General features: G+C 34.3%; 1 protein-coding gene across 2 annotated transcripts in view; it reads right to left on the bottom strand.

Moving 5' to 3' along the window:
• Positions 1 to 1,180: 1,180 nt before the first annotated feature.
• Positions 1,181 to 22,231, bottom strand: part of EMB3011 (RNA helicase family protein) — a 60,488-nt gene continuing 39,437 nt past the window's right edge. For both annotated transcript variants that reach the window (XM_089815225.1, XM_089815226.1), the window contains exons 15-17: positions 7,255 to 7,316; positions 3,062 to 3,214; positions 1,181 to 2,970 (exon numbers count right to left, since the gene is read on the bottom strand). In XM_089815225.1, coding sequence (XP_089671351.1) covers positions 1,371 to 2,970; positions 3,062 to 3,214; positions 7,255 to 7,316 — 1,815 coding nt within the window. In that variant the 3' untranslated portion in view covers positions 1,181 to 1,370. The remainder of the gene's footprint in view (positions 2,971 to 3,061; positions 3,215 to 7,254; positions 7,317 to 22,231) is intronic.

The raw sequence follows: 22,231 nt of genomic DNA, 5'->3' as shown, positions 1-22,231 counted from the left end.
AAGTCGACCTTCCAAAGTACCTAATTACCCTAATGTCCACCTTTCCATTCTGGACTACTACTCGCCTATGAGGAGTTCTTAGCTATTGTTATTTTTTTTCTTGGTTATTTTTTTATTTTGCTTTCACGTTCTTTCTACAGAAACTGTTTGATGCTCCCCCTGTTGGCGTTTGCCCTGTGTACTGTTTCCAGTCCCATAGACCCTCGTTGGTCTCTTGTTGGACATTAATAAATTTATCATATCTTATCTATATTTTGTTTTGCAAAATTGAAATTCGATTTTATTTTTTTTAAATTAATTTACTTTTTAGTCATTTAAATTATAATAGTATATTTTTTAATTCGTTTAGCTTTTAGCTTTTTAAATTGATTGAGTTTTTATTTTTTATTTTTAAAAATTAGTTTTATTTTTAGATTTTTAAATTAGTTTAGTTTTTTAATTATTTTAGTTTATTTTTTAGTTGGTTTTTAAATAATAGATTTTTTATGTAAATTTTTTAGATGGTCATTTTATTCATATATGATAAAATAAATATAGATAAATAGTATTTTTCATTCTATTTTAAATATGTTTTAAATTTTATTTTACTTAAAAGTGAAAATTTATTATAATTTAATTTATTCACATAAAAAATAATTTTACTGAACACTTATCGGGTATTTGTTGCAAGCACTAAACATACAAATGCTAGTTTAAATTATGGTGGTATATGTTCTAATAGAGAACGAGATCATCTACGTTAAAGTGCAAGGATATGATGATTGTACTTCTTGAATGCATCTTTTTTTATAAACTTTAAGGTTCTCAAAGGCCTTTAATTGGTGCCCATCAAGCAACTCAAGTTGATTTAGACATTCTACATGATAAGTATCATCGTCAATCAACCCTCTAAGGGAAACTTGTCAGGAAGGAATTTCCAAGTGGAGAGGCAAAATAAATACAAAATAATGAACCAAAAAGCGTTTCAATAAATAAACAAAGTTGTAGCTGTTACAATACATATGCATAATATCAACTAATGCACATGCAGACTAAGTTATTACAAATTTCAATAAAAATATCCATGTTTAAAAGTTCATAGATCTTAAAGCATTGAGATCTACTTCACAATTACACCGGTAAGTTCCATTTTTCTTAGAAATAATTCAACCAAATACCCAACAGCCTAGTAGACATCTAATGGCTCAAAGAAAAATTTCATTTACCTGTGATACAAATTTCTGTTTCTAGTTGGAATGATATTGAGCATATATATTTCCTTAATGCAATTACTGTTTACAGCATAGTACAAGACAACCAAATGTCCAAACCATCAAGGTGGTCAGGATAGATTGCACAATACTATCTAGTATACATCATGGTACAATATATTAAAGGCCCAACCTTTTGGGTGGACGCAGATAAGTTCCATGTTGCCGAGCACCAGGCATGGCTATTTGCTGGCTTTCTTTAGCACGTTTTAATTTCTCCTTCTCTTTCCATTCATTCTCTAACTCACTCTGTTTTTTCCTCAGTTCCTCCATTTCCTTTTCCATTGCAGTTTTCTCTTCCCTCTGCTTTTTCCGGTGTTCCAACATTGAGGTATCTGAATCCTTGATAGAGAAGAACATGGGGCCTAGTTCAGCAAGCCATTGAGGTTCAACAGCTGTTACACACTGCATATATTCCTTTGTTGTGAGAACAAGTTCATGATAAACTGTATAATCAGGAGTGTACCCCAATCCATATAGTGCACTGCTAGGATGCAAATGGCATGGCATTCCAGTCCTGCAGTTGACATATTCACCAACACCTTTTAATCGAGCTGCATTATGAAAGTATGCTGAACAAATCGCTTTCCGAATAACATCCCAATCAGGTCCGCAACTTGTCAGTGCTATTTTTTGCATCTTTAGAATATCCAAAAGTTGAGATCGTACTTCACGAGCTTTACGCAATCCCTTTACATGCAAGAAGTGATCACTGCACCAATCTCCTCGATACTGATTAGATTTCCATTGTTGGTAAACATTTAGAAGTGTCAGGTGATCACTCTCCGGAACAAAAAACTTTTCTCTTGCTGCATCACTTTCTTCTGCCCTATCTTTAGGGCGGAAGAAAACAGATGGAACAGAAAGCATAGAAACAATAGTCAGAACTTCATTGACACAGCCAAGTTCATCTCCCATTAATAGCATTTTTGCTAAAGAAGGGTCAAGTGGAAATTCAACCATCTTCCTTCCAAGACCAGTTAACCTGCCCACATTATCAAGAGCACCAAGTACCCAAAGCTGATACATTGAGTTGAGAATGTTATCCTGTGGTGGGGGATCCATGAAATCAAAATCCAAAAGGTTCTCAACATTCAATGACTTCAAAAGTAAGACGACATTTCCCAAGTTAGTCCGTTGAATTTCAGGAACTGGATTCGGAAGCATTTCATTCTGGTATGCAGTCTCAGTGTACAAACGATAACATGTCCCAGGACCTGTCCTGCCAGCTCTACCAGCACGTTGATCTGCTGCAGCTCTGCTTGTAGGAAAAACCTGAAGAGCATCCATACCCATTCTTGGATTGTAGACTTTCAACTTGCCATACCCAGAATCAATGACATATAAGATGCCATCCACTGTAAGTGATGTTTCAGCAATATTTGTGGCAACAATACACTTGCGAGCACCATTTTCTGCACTCTGGAATATTTTAGCTTGAAGATCTGACGGCAGTTGAGAATAAATTGGAAGTATTGATAGCTGGGTTACTTTGTTTTTAGTAGTTGACTCTAACTGATCCATTCGTTCTGCCAGTTCATAACAAGTAGCTTCAATTTCATCTTGACCTGTCATAAATATGAGAATATCTCCAGGAGGGCAGGTGATATGAATGGACATTGCTTGTTTGACAGCTGCTTCCACATAGTCTTCACAAGGTGATTTGCTGTAGAGTACAGTCACAGGAAATGTGCGTCCTGGTATATTGAAAATAGGCACACTGAAAATAGAAAAATTGTGACAGAAATTAATAAGCAGATACATATGTTTCAAAGAGGCTGCATAAAATACAATTTACAAGGTGGGAATACCTTCCAAAAAAATTGGAAAACTTCTGTGCATTAAGAGTTGCTGATGTTACAATGAGCTTAAAGTCACGGCGCCTTGCAACCACTTGTTTTAAAATGCCAAATAACACGTCTGTATTAAGAGACCTTTCATGCGCTTCATCCATGACAACTATACTGCATATGAGAAAAACAAAACTGAGATCCTGACATGTATTACTTTAGATAAGATCATTTTAAAAATCAACAAAAAACAGATACTAGAGACATTTAGTTCTTATCCTCTTGAAAAAAGTAAACTGACACAAGACAAATTAAATAAGCGGGGGATTAAGTGCATTAGATGAATCAAAAACAAGTAACGTCCTAAAGGCATTTGTTTATTATCCTGTGAAAAATGTAACACAAGACAAATGAAATAAGCAGGGAATTGAGTTTGTAAGTACACTAATTGAAGCAAAAACAAATAAGAAACTAAAGGCATCTCTTTCTTATCCCATGAAAAAAAAGTGAATGATAAAAAGGTGAATGAAATAAGCAAGGAATTGAGTGCAAGTACATTAGCTAAGTTGCCGGTTCAGATTCTGGTATGGATGCGGGTTCAAAATTCGCTCAAATTTTTTGGGGTTTGTTTTGGGTTCGTCCGCACAAGATTTCTTTTAATAATATATACATATATCTGCGTGCATGCAAAGATGGACAAAGAGATAAACAATGATCCAAAGATATGAATATAGAATGGGGTGTGGATAATCAGTAAAGTTAATGAAAAGGAATATTTAATATCATACATATACTTGGGTCCATAGAGAGAAAGACACTTAAATTTGAAGTACTCAGTCCCGATTAGCTGAGGACCGGATAAAGGAACATTACAGTGGGATTATACAACAACTACTATTGCTATTAACGCAGTTGTAGAGATGAGTGGAAATTGATTGATTGTCTCCCATTGTGACTTGATAGTGATTGAAAACTCTATAAAATAGAGCAAGTGGGAATTTTACATTGTGGGGGGTGGGGAATAATAACGAATGTTCCATTCCCATTGTTTGACAAATGCTTATATGAAGACGTTTTCTAATTTGTTGCACATTGACCCTCACTAGAGCAACCTATAACAAGGATGTTGATGCACAAATAAGTATTTATATCCTTGAGTATTACATTTATCTACTCATTGTAGTCTCTCTCTTATTTTTATTTCTATACGTACCATAGTAACGAGAATCACGGCGATTCATACGATTCATGCAATTCAGCAGTTCAATTCAAGCTAAGTGATTTTTTGCGAATCAGTGAATCGAATCGATAATTTCTTGGCATGAATCGCCATGAATCACCATAATTCGGCTGGAACAATCAAGTAGCCCAATTGTGCAACTTAAGAACATAAAAAATACAACTTTTTTAATGATTTTTTTTCACATTTCTCTTTCTAATAACTCTAAAAGGCCTTCTATTTGTTGAGTATGACAAAAAGAGAGGAAAAGTGAGAGATAGACTTGAGCTAGAGCTAGAGTAGATAGACTTGTCTTTTCATTTTGTTTACAGATAGAGATATGTTTCATGGATCTTCATCTTACATACATTTATGATTTGATGTCATTGGTTTTATGGACCTTCATCTTACATACATTTATGGTTGGACAACATTTATAATTTTATACATGTATGCCATAACTCATTATGATCCTATGATTTCTATCGACTTAAGCTAAAATTTATATTTTACATAAGTGATAGACTTATCATTTATGTTCCTTGTTTATGCATGTTGGATTCTATTTAATGATGTTATAGTGGGTTTAAGTTTTATTCAATAAAGGGTGTATGAAATAAGTTTTAAATTGTTAAAATCTCTAAATTTCAAGGGTTTTTCTAATTTGTCAATTCATAGCCAAATTGACTCCGAGTCATGGCCGATTAGAGATTCAATTCGGCCTTGCCAATTTCGATTCTCGTTACTTCGATACATACTATAAAGAGAAATCTGACTTGATCTTTTCCTTTGCCTCTGGGGATGTTTTTGCAGGAAAATAAGATTGGTACATTAGGCATCCTACCAAAGAAGTTCTAATCTAGGATTCATTAGTCATTTAATGATCATGCTAGATAAAGTGAGACTCCTGAAGTGAATACCTTCGATGATTGAGATTATGAGTATCCTTCTATATCAAGAGGGACTCTGACATTTCATCAGAGGCAACCTTCATCATGCTAGATAAAGTGAGACTCTTGAAGCGAATATCTTTGATGTTTGAAATTATGAGTATCCTTCTATATCAAGAGGGAGCCTGACATTTCATTAGATGCTACCTTGGACAAAGAGGTATGCTTTCGTCACAAAGGAAGCAGATAGAGGATATGTTTCAAATGAAAATTGAAGATCTTGATCATATTTTCAAAGGGAGTAGATAATGTCGAGATGGATTCTCCAGTGATCAAGAAAATGTAGCAGTCAGAGGACTACGATTCATGAGATGAAGTTCCAAATGCACAAACTAAAAGTCTTTATGCAAATGCCTAAACCGTAGATGGACACTTGGAATTCTGTTCATTCTGAGTACATTATCACGGAAGATCTGATAACCAATATTTTCTCTAAGTCTTCTACCAAAGTGAAGTTTGTACATTACTGAAGACAAGCTTGGAGTTATAAAATCAAAGCCTTTAGTGAGAAGGAGACTCAGCATCATTGATTAACTGAGATGTACTTTAATCCATCCTTCTCTGTGAGAGAGAAGTTTGAGGTAAATTCTGGATTTTTTATTTTTTCTTCACAGAGCCACTGGTGCCTACCACTACAATATAAATACACCTCCTATAGGCAGTGTATCTTCTGGAGATTTGACTGTGTTCAATCAACTTCTCCGTGCAGAAGTAAGAATGGAGAGCATCAAGCTTTAAAGATTGAGAAGGTAAACATCTTCATTGTGCAAGATGATGTTGCCCTGAAGTTACGGAAAATTATAAGTCAAAACCATAAAAGAACCAGACTGTGTGGCACAGGCAAGGCAGAACTGTTAAGGGTTGCAGCACAGCTCAAAGCTGTAGATACCACCAAAGAACAATGAAAATAACTAGCCAGCGCAAAGGGCACAGAGAAATGTCAGAGGACAATTATTTCAAGATGTGTCTGTCTACTTCAACAAGTGCAAGAAATGAGCGGGATAAACAGTCAAGCATTTTAAGAGCAGCAGCAACGCCACTTGACTGAGTCACGACAGAGGTAAGGAAATAAGGTTCCACCAGCATGCAATGTTTGCTCAAAAATGTGTCTGGGTTGACTCCTTGAGTAACAGCTATTGGATCAGCAACTATAACACCAAGAGTTTATAACAGCTTAACAATATCTACAAGGCTTCAGGAGTGACATTAAATTCCTCAAAGCAGACATAAGAATGTCAAGGAATGACCACAGAGTGATGTCTTACTTAGTTTTTTTAGTTTATTAGTTAGTTTCTATTTTTAGTCTTAATTATTGATTGTTTTGTTTAGAAACTTCGTCTTTGTAAATCTATATAAGGAGACTACGCCTCCATTTGTAATTACTCATTTATGAAAAATGAATTACCATTACAGATATATCACTCATTCAATATGATTTAAAGAAAACAAATTATACCCACAAAAATCAGTCATCTCACACTGCAGAAGAGCTGAAGTCATGAAAAAGAGCATTATATCATGATTCCGAGCCAAGAAAGTATTGAAACTTGACCAACCAACAATGAGACAAAAAGGCATACAGTTATTGAATGCTGACACATTGTGTGTACCCAAGTCAAGTCCAAGGCAATTTTTTTAAACAGCTCTTCTAAGGTATTTTATTTCTTTATTGCTTTTTTGATGTTGAGGATTTTAAAGCATGAATTCATATTAAATAATCTTAAATACTTACTAGTTTATAACTTTGATTCATGTGTTGCCTTTCAAAGTTCAATTGCTGGGAAGATCATTGCTCATTAGTTTGTACAAACGGGTTATGGGAAATTTTGTAAAGCATCCAGCACTATATCACAGTAGTTGATCTTTAAACGGAGTGTCTTTCATTAAGACTTTACGGAGTATTAATAGGTTTTATTATATGTTTCTATTTTCCGGACAGTATCTAGATTTCTGTCTTCAACTATCCAACAAAAATAGGATATAGCATTGCTATTTTGAGTTTTAGAAAGAAAATTTAAATATTTTTTCTGATATAAAAAAATTACCTATATTGATCAAGGTCAGGTTCACGTAGAGTTTCCCGTAGCAGCACTCCATCAGTCATATACTGCAAGAATCAAAAGGCAACACATCTTCAGAAATACTCAGAACCTAAACATACCAATGGGTTTGCATTACATAAAAAAATACAAGACAGTAACATTCCATCTGCAATACAGTAATTTATTAACTTGCCTCAGAAACTTCTTTAGAACACAGATACTAAATTAAGAACAGGTATATGTTAATCTCAATAAATTAACATTAATAAATTATCATGTAAATGTTGAAACTTGAGCCCAGAAATCAGTGATGATCAACAACAAAGGAAAACAGTCCAAAACTGAACAACAAACAGCAGAAATATCCCGAGAAAACCCTTCGAGACTAAAGGGAAAAACCCACCCACACAACAAAAGATCATTTTATTGAGAATAAAATTTAAGTGTACAATATTCTTTGCTTGATGCAAATATATAACAATAGGAGAGACTCTTCACATTATAACCGAAGGTCTCTTGAGATTCCCATAACTCCTATAATTAATTATAACTCTATGAATATGCATGCCTCAATGCATGTGAATCACACATGTCATTTACATTTAATATTACAAATTTAAGCATAAGTGTCCTTCTCAGCTTAAGGTGACCATAACGATAATAACGTCCATATATTTCTAGAAATAAAGATCTTTATCACAGCTACAATCTTCAACACTCCCTCTTAGCCAAAGAAAGATCTTTAGCTAAACAATCACTCAAGACTGAAAACCAAATGTCAATGATAAAAACTCATCATGTAGATCCTATAATATTCATGAAATCAATCAACATGAAAACCTGTAACAATTACTCATTGTTAATAATCATGGAATCACTCAACATGAAAACCTGTAACAATTACTCATTGTTAATCATAATGGAATCACTCAATCATGACAAATTTGTAAGACTCACAACTAAGCACAACTAAGCCATTAATCACAGACTCTCTCAATGTGAACTGCCATGGAATCGCTCAGCTTGACATCCAACTCCCATCACGGAATCTCTCAACATGATGACATCATGGACTCTCTCAACATGATGTTCACTATTGCATAGTGAAAGAGTTATCATAGCTGATCTTACAATCTTATTCTTGATTTCACATGAATAATAACTCATAAAATCATAGTCGAAACTCTTTTCCAACACGAGCCTCAAAAAAGAAGGGTTTTTAAGAGAACTCCCTCTCAATCAGGAACAACTCCCTCTGATGCAACCTCCCTCTGAAACTAATAATCTCCCTCTAAATCACAAGTTCCTTTTGAAGAAAAATATCTACCCATGATTTTAAACAACATTCTATGTTCATGCATCCAAAGCCAAACTCCTGCTCAAGGCGAACCCCTATGAACAAGAGACTCAACATGTTGGCAAGCAGATGAACAACCCCCACATGCATCCAAATACATGTGATAGGGCACCATCCTTGGTGCTGTTTGGCCACTTTATCCACACAAGAGCTCCCATTTTCTCCAAAATTGAGGAAAATGGACCAAACAGAGGATTCTCCTTGAGGGGCTAGAATGAGATCCTTCTTAAAAACCTGATGGTACAGTTGTCCCATCCTGAATCCTTGAGACAATTATTGATGAACATTATTACATTGTATACTGCAACATTCAATATCACAGAGTGATAAGCCAGGCACATGTCTCTTTTCCTCCCATTAAGCCTATCATCAAAGAATGGCACCACAGAAGCCCTCATTGCAGAATCATGAATCGGGTGGACTATTTTACTATCAATTCGGCTGCTACCAATTGATCTTCTTCCTTTGATATCCCAGCAGCCACATCAGAGCATTGACTATCTGCATGAAGGACCTTGCTAATAGATGTAGCACGATTTACAAATGAGAGAATGAGAGCATCCACCAACGATAGAAAAGAAATGATAAATTCCAACTTTGCATTCACGTGACTCGAGAATGACCTCCGATCACAATAAACAAGCAAAATAGAACTTTTTGTCACTTGATTGTATTGACGTACAAAGACATCATCAAGACTATAGAGCTAGAATATTATTTTCCTACCATCGAATTTGAAGGCTTGAACTACTCTATGCAATTGAAGACAGGAATCGTTAGCATTAATTCTCAAACAAACATCCATAATAATACTGATCACAGAGAATATTATAACTCTGCTATACTCAATGTCGACTGAAACTCATGCATAGAGTTTATGGTGTTTTGCCTTATACTCATGCAAACATGTCACAATGAATACGACATGTAAATGAGCAGTCGAGAGTATAGCAAAGTTATCTATGATATGCATACAAATAATAACTTAAGCATATCTAAATTTTAATAGAAGATTGACAGACGTCTCAAATTGATGAGAAGAAATATGTAGTGCCAACCATATCAAAGAATAACTAAACGTTATTTTCCAGTGAATTCATCAATGCATGAGCCACATGAACTCTTAAAAGGAGGCCACCGTACGCAAGTGAACTCTTAAAAGGAGGCCACCGTATGCAAGGAAAGCGGCATGATGCTAAAAACGTTCAACTCCCAAAAGAAAACAAAATACATAAATAGAGAATACAAATATACCATAACCTAATGAGTGTAGGTCAACAAAAAATGATCACCACTAAGAAATGAAGAATCGCATCTTGCAACAGCTATACATAAAGAAAATAGTAACTGACAGTAGTAATGAACCGTCAGTGAAGAGAACCGACGCCAATGCATCATGTGTGACAATTTAAAAACTTCAACTATTATCATATGAGTTCATTATTAGCAAAACACCCTCAGCAACACACCGTTAGCAAAACACTATCAAGAAATATATCTCAAGATGGGTTTTATTCACAACAAAGCATGAATTTCTCTTAGGCAGAATTTCCAAGGAAGTGTCAATCGATCTCATGACACAACCAAGGTGGGTGCTCAGTTGAGAATCAAACATGAAGATGCGAGCATGAAATATTTAAATATCCATCGCAAATCATTAAAGAAAAACAAATAGGTTGCATAAAAGACCAAGAGTTGATGGTTATAATGGACAGTTGACACCTCCAAGTAACGGTCAAAGAGCCAAAACATCAAAACTCAGAAGTAGCAATCAACATGGCATACGTGAAAGAAACTCTTGTAGAACACTTTGACATTAGAACTCAAGCTTTATGGAGAGAAGTTTACAAAAATAAATAAATTTCTGATAAACCACACAAGCGCATATAATCGAAACTCTTGATTATCGACAAGAGTATACTATCCATATGTAAATACAAAACTAGATTCAAAGGATAGGGGATCGAACATAGATACATAAAAGTGCAGAACATGAGAAAAGCAACACACAATAAATAATCTCAAATACATTTAGGTAAGAAACCTTGAACCAGGATAGGTACCAATCCCTTGACCTTCGAATAGGATAAAAAAAGTGAGGCTACTTTTTGCATGTCAAGTGATTGTTTTCATCTAATTGGCTCTGATACCATGTTGAAACTTGAGCCCAAAAATCAATTATGATCAACAACAAAAGAAAAGAGTCCAAAACTGAAACAACAAACACTAGAAATATCCTAGTAAAACCCTTCGAGACTGAAGGGAAAACGCTAGCCACACAACAAAAGATCATTTTATTGAGAGTAAAATTTAAGAGTACAATATTCTTTGCTTGATGCAAATATATAACAATAAGAGAGACTCTTCACATTATAACCAAAGATCTCTTCAGATTCCCATTGCTTGTACAATAAATTATAACTCTATGAATATTCATGCCTCAATGCATGTGAATGACACGTCATTTACATCTAATATTACAAATTTAAACATAAGTGACCTTTTCAACTGAAGGTAACCATAACGATAATAACATCCATATTTCTAGAAATAAACATCTTTATCACAGCTACAATCTTCATCAGTAAATAAGTTTAAAAGTTGTCATTTGGTACCTAGATGGGTTCCTTAGATGTCATCCACTGTTTTATAAATGTCGAAAAAGAACATTATATTAGCATGAAAGAATAAGACTAAAAACAGGATTGTGGAAATTAGGTCAGTCTGCTAAAGTTCCAAGCAACATGCCAAGCAGGGGCATACCTAGATAGCCTTACATGTGCTGGCATATAAGCCTTCTCAAGCCCATACACTTTGGCAAAAAAAATTGATTCCCCTAAATATTAGTTTACTAATTTTTTAATTCAAAAAAAATGTTTTGGCAGTTAATTCGATGAATATCCAGAGCTTTAATTTGACTAGAATTACCACTACACATAGCTCTGAGTTAAATCTCTTGCATAAACAGCTTCTTTTCTTTTCACATGCATCTCTCCTACTTCCTCAATCTAAGTTTGTAACTAGGGAAATGTGTCTCTCCTATATCTTCTCTTGGTTGAAGGGAGGATAGTGATCGCAATACAACTCATGTTTTTTCATCAATGTAGTTTTGGCATTTTAATATTATTAATATGTTCCATGTATTTGAGTCAAAAATCTATCAGTTGAATACGTACATGTGGAAAGAATGCAGCAAGGCTGATCCTGGGTAAATCTGACAAGTATATGTCAGGGTGTAACATGGTTGGTTGTCCTGCTATGTCCTGAGGTGTTGTCAGGTGCTCACACATTGAATAGAAAAGAATATTGCACCAACATTTGATGGTGCTTTTGATTCATGTCCAACCATATCACCAAATGCACCAAATGCAGAAGGCTTAAAGTTTAGAAGCTTGCTAATCAATTCCACATTCCATTCAGATCTACACATTTTTCTGTTCAACTTTTTATTATTTTTAGCTTTGAAGATTAATCTATTACACCCGGTTCTCCTATTGGAAATACCATGCCCAATCCAAAGAGTTGGGAGTGGGAACGGCAATGGGAGTACTACAGGAGCACATGGCCTCCCTAGGTTCCCTATGTGTATGTGTGTGTGATGTGCGTACAGGAAACCCAGGGCAGCCATGATGCAACCAAGCACTCTCCACAGGTGCTAACTTATGAACATATAGTCTATTACTTTTTCCAATTAGTTGAAAAGTTTTTGCATTGAATTGTACTCTAATATTTCGTGTGTAAATGTTGTAGTCATTTCTGTGCCCTTGCAAAAATAAAAAGATAAGAAACCATAAAGAATCAGAAGTAGATACCATGTTTTCAAGAAGAATTGATCCCAATATCCTGGATCCATCACAAAGCCACAGCCATCCAGTTATACCCTCAACATTGCCCTCAAAGGAAATTGCGATTGATAAATGGATACAAAATGAGGCTTCCAAGGTTAGATACCAAAGTTTCTACCATGGCAATTGAGCATATAGGAATGAATTAAGAAACCGCAACTGACAGGATAATCCAGTTTTATCTGAGAATAGAACAGATGTAGCTTTTAACAAACCACAGAAGGACAACATATTTTTCAGACATCCTTTTGCACAAGATTTATAGACCAGACATATCCATTCAACCTAGATATGTCAGTTTAGGCCCTTAAGGAAACACCCATGTGAGATATCTACATTTATCTGGGGCAACAAAACTCAACATTTCATGGGAAAGTTTCAAAGCCATTTCTTGTAGCTGAAAGGCCTGTTTCTATCAAGGATTGCCTAGGCTTTATTGTTGACGGAGGCCATAAAATCAGGAGCCTCTGGAAATAGGTGGATAACACCTCCTCTAAGAATGGATTGTCCATCCAACAACATGGTCCTTGGTTTGCACTGACTATTAACAATCCATGGCCTGATTGTAATGTCCCCTTTTCTAGAAATTTACATCTGACACGTCATTAGCCCTTTCCATCAAGGTCTTGTGAGCTTAGGTCTTTGCCAGGGGTCAGTATGAGTTTGACACATACTTCTTCACTTTCAGGCCGATCAGAACCAAGATAGCAGAGGGGTCCTGATACATACTATTTATAGTAAGTCACTTGGGGTTTGTTTTTACAGGTTTGGAGTATTGGACATGGAGCGTCTTGCCGAGAGCTTTCCGGCAAGCTATCATACATGGCTTTTAGAGTTTGACACGATAATTATTTTAATGTTTGAAGATTAACTTGTTTGTAAAAGTGACTTTAAAATTAAAAGGGGAATTAATAAGTCACTTTAGCTTATAAACTTATATTATTCTCTCAAATGGGGAAAAAGACAATTAGAAGAGAAAAGAGAATGAAGTGACAGACAGGGGAATATGAAGAGTCATCCTGTTGTGCTTAAAAAGGGAAGAGGGCTTAGTATGCTTAGATATTTGCTTGGATTTGATTTGGATCTTGGAAGCTTCGGCTTTCAGCCCGCTTGGAGGACAAAAACGCACAAGTCGGAAGACAGTGGACAAAAACCCATCGTAGTGGAGGCGTCATTTTAGGTGTCTCACTTGTACTTATTTGTATCTCTGATTTTCAGTATTTCCAATCTGACTGTATCTCTGTTTGTAAGATTGGATATGGGTGGTAATAAGAGTTATTGTATTGCTGGTGTATAATGCAATAACAAATCTAAGGTTGTTTTAATCTGTGATATTGGTGAAATTGTTGCTTTGGGTTGAATAATTGGTAAAATCTGTTACATGCATTTGTTGTTAATTATTTTTTGGTTTTCATTTGAGAGTTTGAAGACGATACCCAGTTGGGGTATTACACTGATTCAATCAAGCATTGGACTATAGTGGTTGAGAAATCTATGTATGTAAGCCTTGTAGAGGCTGACGCGTTTTACAAGTTGGTGGCTTGCAAACTGACGACAGTAGCACAGTAAGACATGGTCTTGGACTGTGACAAGCATGGAAGGAAGGTTCCAAGCATAGAAAGGAAAAAAAGCCAATTGATAATTCAAATTTTCAATATTATTATGTTGAACTTTTGAACTATAAATTGGAATCATACTTTATAGCTACCATTGATCAATGATGAAGTGTCATACTATCAAATGTATTTACAGATCTATATAATTTTTTGTATATATATGGCGAGAGGACTATTGCAGTTGTTGGTTGACTGGAGCAGATGGTGGTGGCAAGAAGACTAGGCTAGAGCTGAAAATTAAGGGTGCATGATTCCACCAGAAATACCCAACAATTTTGAATTCAAACATTTCTCACAAGATCTTTGAAAAGAAAATCTTATTGATTTTGAGATGATTTTATAAGCTGTCAATTTTGGTGGGACAGAGTATGCACATTCTAGTACAGCACCAACATACCAAAACCCCATGCCTGTACAATGTACCATTACCCATACCAAAATTGGCAACTACATAACTATATCCAACAAAATAAATCAATATACCAGCATACCAGAAATCCATGCCCATACTTGACACCATACCAAAATTGGTAGCTTAATTTAATCTCAAAATCGAGAGTTTATTTTTCAAAAAAATTTGAGATTTCGAGGAAGAAAAAATTGTTTGGTGTTTTTGGGGTAATAGGCACCCTAAATCTTCTGCCCTAGCCTAGCCTCCCCGCCACATCATTTTCTGTAGTCAACAACAATTGCATTGGCTCTCTTGCCTACACTGTTTGGGTCTTAGCCCCCCATGCAGTCCAATCCACTGTGCTGCTGGCTCTTTTTTTGCAGTAAATACTAAATATTTTGTAATTTCTCCTATTTGAACTTCACTTGATTTATCCTAAAATTTCTACCTATGGTTCAGATTGAGCCTGGAAATAGCAACTTACTTAGTCTTTGTAATTTTCCCTCATCAGAGGCTGCCAATTTCCAATGATTAACATACTTCACTACATATTTAAATCAAATTGAGTTAAGCCACAATGAATGATTCAAAGCACATTTGACAGTTAACATAGTTAAGGCCCAATTCCTTACTTTAGCTCCTAAACATCAACTGTGAGGCAAATGGGTCATTACATGTCCTTAGGGCACCTAGAAACCAATCTACAAATAGGCTACCTCAAGGCATTACGAATGCATGTTCATACCCATCTCGGGAATTTTCCCTCAAAGCATTGGAAATGCTTGTCCTTATGGATGGAATGAATCCTCGTATATGCTTTATTGGTGGAAGGGTCACCACCTTCCACAAGCATTTCGGTCACCACTTTTCATTGTTGCCTTTGAGGATGATATATTATTCCCCAAATTGATCTCCCTCAAATGAAATCTTCTGCCCTTTACATTCCTTCGATGTGACAAAAAGTTACCTCTTTAGGATGGTCACACCCAGCCACAATTACCACTGTCCAAAAGGGTCACAACCCTTCATCATTGCTATCCCTTTGAAAGAGCCACTTCCTTATTTTCTTCACAATCCTTTCTTCATCCATTAATCTTTCTTTAATTCCTACACTCTCCTCTTCTTTGTTCCTCAATTGTTTGAAGGAAACAAACCCTTATATAGCTCATAATGCTACAGAGATCAGCTCAACTCCAAAGACATGACTTATGCCTCTTCATAACCAATCAATGATACTGATTAAAATTATCTCTATTATCATTGATATAATCACTGCCTTGCTTGTCATACCTAATACCTTTTATAGCCGATGTCCATAAAACCGATTATGCTTATGCTCTCTCTAATCAATGATTAGATATGTTTGTTCACTCTTATCGATATGTCTAAAGAAATTCATTATTGATCGCTTCTTAACTATATAGTTGTATCAATTCATCATCTCTTTCCTCAAATTGATATTTGTTCTCAAATGACCAGCAACTAATGTTAGATCGATGTTGATTTACCTCTCAAGTCTCTAGAGGGGCTCAAGGTGTTTTCTTACAATGAGAAACATTGATTTTTCACATAGGATTGTATCTATGATCAGACCTTATCCTCCCACGCTACGGTTACATCTTCCTTATTTATGTGGTGGTCATTTCTCCTTGATTTGTGAGATAGACATTAACATATTATTAACGTTATTCCCTTATATACATACCATCAACACTGTTATTTGGTTTACAGACACCGCTTATTTCCAATCCTTCATTTATTAGTTATAAATCTTATTGACGATATGTTTGGTTGCATTGATAAAGAAATATGTATATATCTTCTTTGGTTCGGTGGTCAACTTCATGTTTGCACCTTGGACAATAGATATCATTTATGTTGGAATATAACTCCATTAAACTTGATTATGAACTCTAGGTAAATTTGTTCTATGCTTGGCTTACTTGATATCTTGTTGTTAGATATTGATCTCTAGTTATCCTTGGTAACATATCTAACTTTCTTCATATGTGATATTTTATTACAGTAGTATAATTTTCTACTCTAAAGACTTCACCAAATTTATGTGAAACAGATGTGAATATCACCATTAGGATTTCAAAAGGGGGGCATGACAATCCTTCCCTCCCCAAAATTGCTTGTGCTCAAGTAATGATTGAGTCATCTATTCAACCTTTCTATAATCCACCTTCTATAGGGTTACTCTAATATTTTCATATATGTTTTCTCCCTTATTTTGCATGTAAATTGTGATTTGATAGTAGAGATTTGGCAAAAGATTGAATTAAGACAAGTTTGCTCAAAACTTCCAAAGATAAGGAACAAGGCCATCATTGTAATAGCATCAAAACTGATTTGGATTGATCATGTTTGTCCATAAATTCTTATCCCTCTGTTCACTTCAGTTATTTTCTTATTTTAGAATAACCAAAAGTAGAACCACCCATGGAACATACACTTGAAATTACTAACTATACACGTGAATATATGAAGACAAAAAGCATATACACCCATTTATAGATTCCTTCTTATCATCTGGGATGATTCATTTATCCATCATTGCCCTGTAGGATGACAAGATCAAAGCTCCGATACAAATTGTAATAACCCCGACTAGGGTTCGGATTGTACCTAGAAATGGCAATTTACTTAGTAATATTTCCTACTAGGAGGCTTCCAATTTCCAATGATTAACATACATCACCATAAATCGAATTGAACTATGAGAACACTTAGCGTTCACAATATATTTGACAATTAGCTTACTTAAGCCCCAATTCCTTCTCTCCTAAACATCAACTAAAGTAGGATGGGTAAGTACTTATCCTTAAGGCACTTGGAAACCAATCTACAAATAGGCTCCCTCAAGGCATTGAGAAATACATGTTCATACCCGTCTTGGGAATTTTCCCTCAATACATTGAAAACACATGTACTTATGATTGGAATGAATCCTCCTATAGACTTGGGCCACCACCTTTCATAATGATTAAGTCGTCACTTTTCATTATTGCCTTTGAGAATAATATATTTATTCCCCAAATTGATCTCCCTTCAATGTCCTCAAATAAAATCCTCTGAACTTTACATCCCTCCAATATGAGGGCAAGTCAACGCTCCTTCAAAATGGCCACAACCTTTCATAATTACGACCATCCAAACGAGTCACAACCCTTAATCACTGTTGCCACTGTGAAAGAGTCACTTCCTTATTTACTTCACATTCCTTTCTTCTTCCATTGATCATTCCTAAATTCCTATGCTCTCCTTGTAAGAACCCCAACAACTTCTAACAGTGGAAGAGCCACCAACTTCCATAAGGATTAAGTCGCCACTTTTCATTGTTGCCTTTGAGAATAATATATTATTCCCAAATTGATCTCCTTCAATGTCCTCAAATCAAATCCTCTTCCCTTTACATCCCTCCAATATGAGGCTGGGTCACGCTCCTTTAAAATGGCCACAACCTTTCATAATTACCACCATCCAAAAGAGTCACAACCCTTAATCATTGTTGCCACTTTGAAAGAGTCACTTCCTTATTTTCTTCACATTCCTTTCTTCTTCCATTGATCATTCTTAAATTCCTATGCTGTCCTTGTAAGAACCCCAACAACTTCCAACTCTAGTAGCTCAAATCTAGATGTTTGACATTCGGTCAAACAATTGTCCTGTAAAGTCTTCAGCTGATGTTCAGTTTGTATTGATTTGAATTCATATGCCACAAATGGTGTTTTTCAATACTTCTGATGATGAAAAATTGATTGCCAATGTATTAGAGATAGTATGCTATCTTGTTTTCAAACTTTCTCATACATATGAGTGATTGAAATCAGCTTAACAATGAGTTGACATATTGACAAACACTTCCCATGCATCCTAGGAAAAGAAAATGTCCATATACAGCACAGGGCATCTATACAAACATTTGGCACACAATCAAATGATTCACAAACTTGAATGCCAAATTGCAATGAACTTTAATTAAATTAGATAGCACTTTATCACTTGGAAATTAAAAAATTCTAGAGCACCTATTATATGCCAAAAAATCTCCAATAATTCCCTCTCAAGGAAGATGCAGACTTGCATATTAATTAGCAGCCAAGAGAGAGTGTCATGGTGTTTATCTTTTCCACACCCCAGTCTGTGCAAATGTAGCAGAAGCAAACCCTTCCCAAGAACCTGCCAGGTAGAGGCTCACATGGACTGCTAAGCGCTCAATATGCAGCGCTGCTGATAGAAGAAATACTGCACAGCAGTGCATTTAGAGACCGAAACTCAACACAAACCCACACCAAAATAGGTATAATCCAATGCCATAAATCAGACTTGAAATCTCCATCTCAGAATTTTCTTGCAGTAAATTCTTAAACAGAAAATTCAGAATTCTTAACCCCAATTGTTTCAATAGAAGAACTCTTCTCAGCTAAAGCCAACATAGTACAAGAAGATGCTCCGAAATCAGACTAAAAATCTCAGTACAAAACTACTATACCTTAGCAGTGGAATTGAAAATTGGTAACTCAGAAACCCTCACAAAGACAAATAAAATCAAATAGAAGATTGGATGATCTATTTGCTTCACGAAGCCACCTTTTATAATGCACTTGGCTTCACCAATACACCATTATTAGAAGCTTCCATTAAATTCTTTTATTAAATAACGTTTCTAGCACATGGCTTCATTAAGACACTTTTCACTTAAGAGGCTTCAACTTTTAAATATAACAACTGCTTGCACTTTTGTAATTAATTCTTGACTTAGGCTTATAATCAATTAATAAATGGCTCCTTCCAATGATGACTTAACCCTCAACTTAAGTCAAATTATAAAGTTAAATTATAATTTTAAAACAAGTCATTTAATGATTTAATAATAATTTGGCCACTAAAATAATAACAACTCCCAAAATACTTATCCTTTAAATATGTCGTCTAAAACACTAGTCACTCCTATGTTTTTGCCATGTTACCAAATGCACTTTCCAAAAATAAAAAAGGTCCCTCTCAATCATCACCCTACTTGCCATAAATAGAAAGTGCATGAAACTAAGCCCAAACAAAGTCCAACCTGAGTCAAATGAAGACCAAACTGGAATATACTGAATCATGAAGACGACAAGACCCTCCCATAGCCAAGTCTTTGCCTTAGAAGACCCTCTATCCACAATAATAGCCTATGAGGATCACAATAATAGGCTAATCCCTCAAACTCAGCTGGTGGCAAAAATGGGAACATTACTGTCCGCCCTCTCCGAGATTGTTTGGCCTCAAGCAATTGTCAAAACCAAAGGCACATATCAATCCGCTCGAATCCCAAGGAAATTATTGTGATAATAACCCTATCCATAGAGCTATCCTGAGTATATTGTTACCATACCTGTAATACCCCTCCTTTGCTATCATTGTAGACTTAATTGTTAAAGTTCTATATGACTCTTCTATAAATGTATTTGCCCTTATTTGATATTTGAAATGCAATACTTTGATATGTTGAGTAATTGATTACGTCAAATTGTAACAATTTCCTATTGGTAGTGATGATGCTTAAATTTCTCTTAACGAAATTACTTATATGATGATGTCATATGGTGTGTCTTAGAAAGATGTTTATTATGTTCTTGCAATGATGAGATATTCATGTTATAATATGATGTTATTTATATTTAGGATTTACTACTATACTTACCCCATACTTGCATGTGTATAATGTGTATTTGTTTTAAATTTATGTTTGACGTGCCTGATATGGTTGAGTCGTAGCCACCTTCTAGTCGGGATCTACATGATGTACCACTCCCTGTCATTGTCTGTTTAGCTTAGATATATATGCACATGCTCGTATTTTATACATATTTGTAGGTACCGGGCATCAACTTTTTTGAATTGCCAGGATGAGCGTGCCCTGTCGTAATAACTCAATGATAAGAATGGGGAGATAATGTTCAGGTCTAAGCCCAGCCATAACCTAAATACTTATCTTGAAAAGGACATGTATCTGACTTTCCATCCTCATTAAACCCATGAGTTTATCTTTGTCTGTGTTGTCTAATTTTGAGTTTTGATTACTTTTGGTAATGTTGTTTTTATGTGGATTTGACTATGTGAGTTGTTTGGTAAATGATTTAACTATAATATTTTAGTTGATCATATAATATTAAGAATGATTAAATATTATTTGATAAAAAAGAAAATATTAAAATATGAGAATATTTAATTAATTAAAAACTAATTAAATATGCGCTTCAGTTTAAAAGACTTAATTTAAAAGTCTAATTTAAGTTGGATAAAAAGAGAATTAAAATATTAAAAGATTAAAGATTTAATATTATTTTATTATAATTATTTAATTAATAATAATTAAATTAGAGTTACATTTAAATAATGAGCTTCAATTATTATTATTAATTTAAAAATAAATTACACTTTAAATAGTTCTTGCACTAATTAATAAACTGGAGAAAAAGAAAATAAAAGAATGTTTTATTTTAAAAGTTCTTTAAGTCTACATGAAAAGATTAAACAATTAAAATATTAATATTTTTAATAAAGTTAGTGGCTTTTGAAATATTGGAGAATAGAAACTCTAGTTAGGGTTATGGTTCTTTATAAGGGGGTTGGTAGCTCATTTAAAAGACACACAGGTTTTAGGGAGCAAAATTCAGAATTGGATCAAAAAAATTGTTAAAAGTTTTGGAGGGTTTGGATTTGCATGCATTCACAGATTGTCCCAAATTTTAGCTATTTTTTTGAGGTAGGGTTTGAAAACCCATTGTAGAATTTTGTAATAAGATTTGTCTACTTTGTGTATTCCTAGGTGTTTGCATAATTCTTATTGATTTATTGTATTGACTCTGGATAAAGAATTATGTTGTAGATTTTGAAAAGGATAACATATTAATCAAGAAAACGTGACTAAGAAAAACTACAAAAAAATTTAGAAAAATATTATGTCTGTATTCTTGTAAAATCCTTTTTAATTTAGGAAAAATTCAATTATAGAAAATTGGAAGAAAACAACAAATTAAACACTTAGGATGACAACTTTAAAAATTGTTATTAAAACCATGTGAAAGAACCATGTTAATATCATGAATTTTCTAAATAAAGATACATATTCTTCTTATATCAAAAATAATTTAGTTGCAAAATTTCTTGGAAAATCAAAGGATTAATTGAGAGGAAAGCATGTTGTAACTAAACTTATACATGCATGTGAAAAAAAATATACTAAAGATAGAGAACTAAGTATATTATGGTTGCATGATTTGAGAGATCAAAGGCATGCAAAAATAGTAATTGCGTGTTTATTTTTTATAAAAATATAATTTAATTTTCAGAATTGTTTTTTAATATTATGATTAATTATTAATTTCAAAAAAAAAAAATTTAAAAATCAAAAGTTTATTATTTATTTATTTTGAAAATTAAATAAATGAATACTACTTATTTTCTTATAAGTAAATTTTAATATTAACTCTTTTAAAACTCTTAGTGGGATATAACTTACAATATATTTATTAATACAAGTGGAGTTACAAATTAATAAATATATAAGTGTAATTTAATTATATTTTAAAAGAAGTTATAGTGGAGTTCGCTATATAATCATTTAATTATGCATACTTCTTAGTTACTCGGATTCGCCGTTTTGGCCCAAGAACCCTGTCTTGGGTTTGAACCAATTTGAAATACAGGTCTAGTTCGATCAAGGTTCAAATTTCCCTAGGCTGGTTCAAACCCACAATCTAGAATTCGAACCCAGGCA

This window comes from Cupressus sempervirens, chromosome 2 (assembly GCF_028749045.1).
Source record: "Cupressus sempervirens isolate cs-2001-9-10 chromosome 2, ASM2874904v1, whole genome shotgun sequence".
Classification (NCBI taxonomy): Eukaryota; Viridiplantae; Streptophyta; class Pinopsida; order Cupressales; family Cupressaceae; genus Cupressus; species Cupressus sempervirens.
Note: the sequence above shows the minus strand (reverse complement) of the source record. Positions and strands in the feature narration are given on the sequence as shown.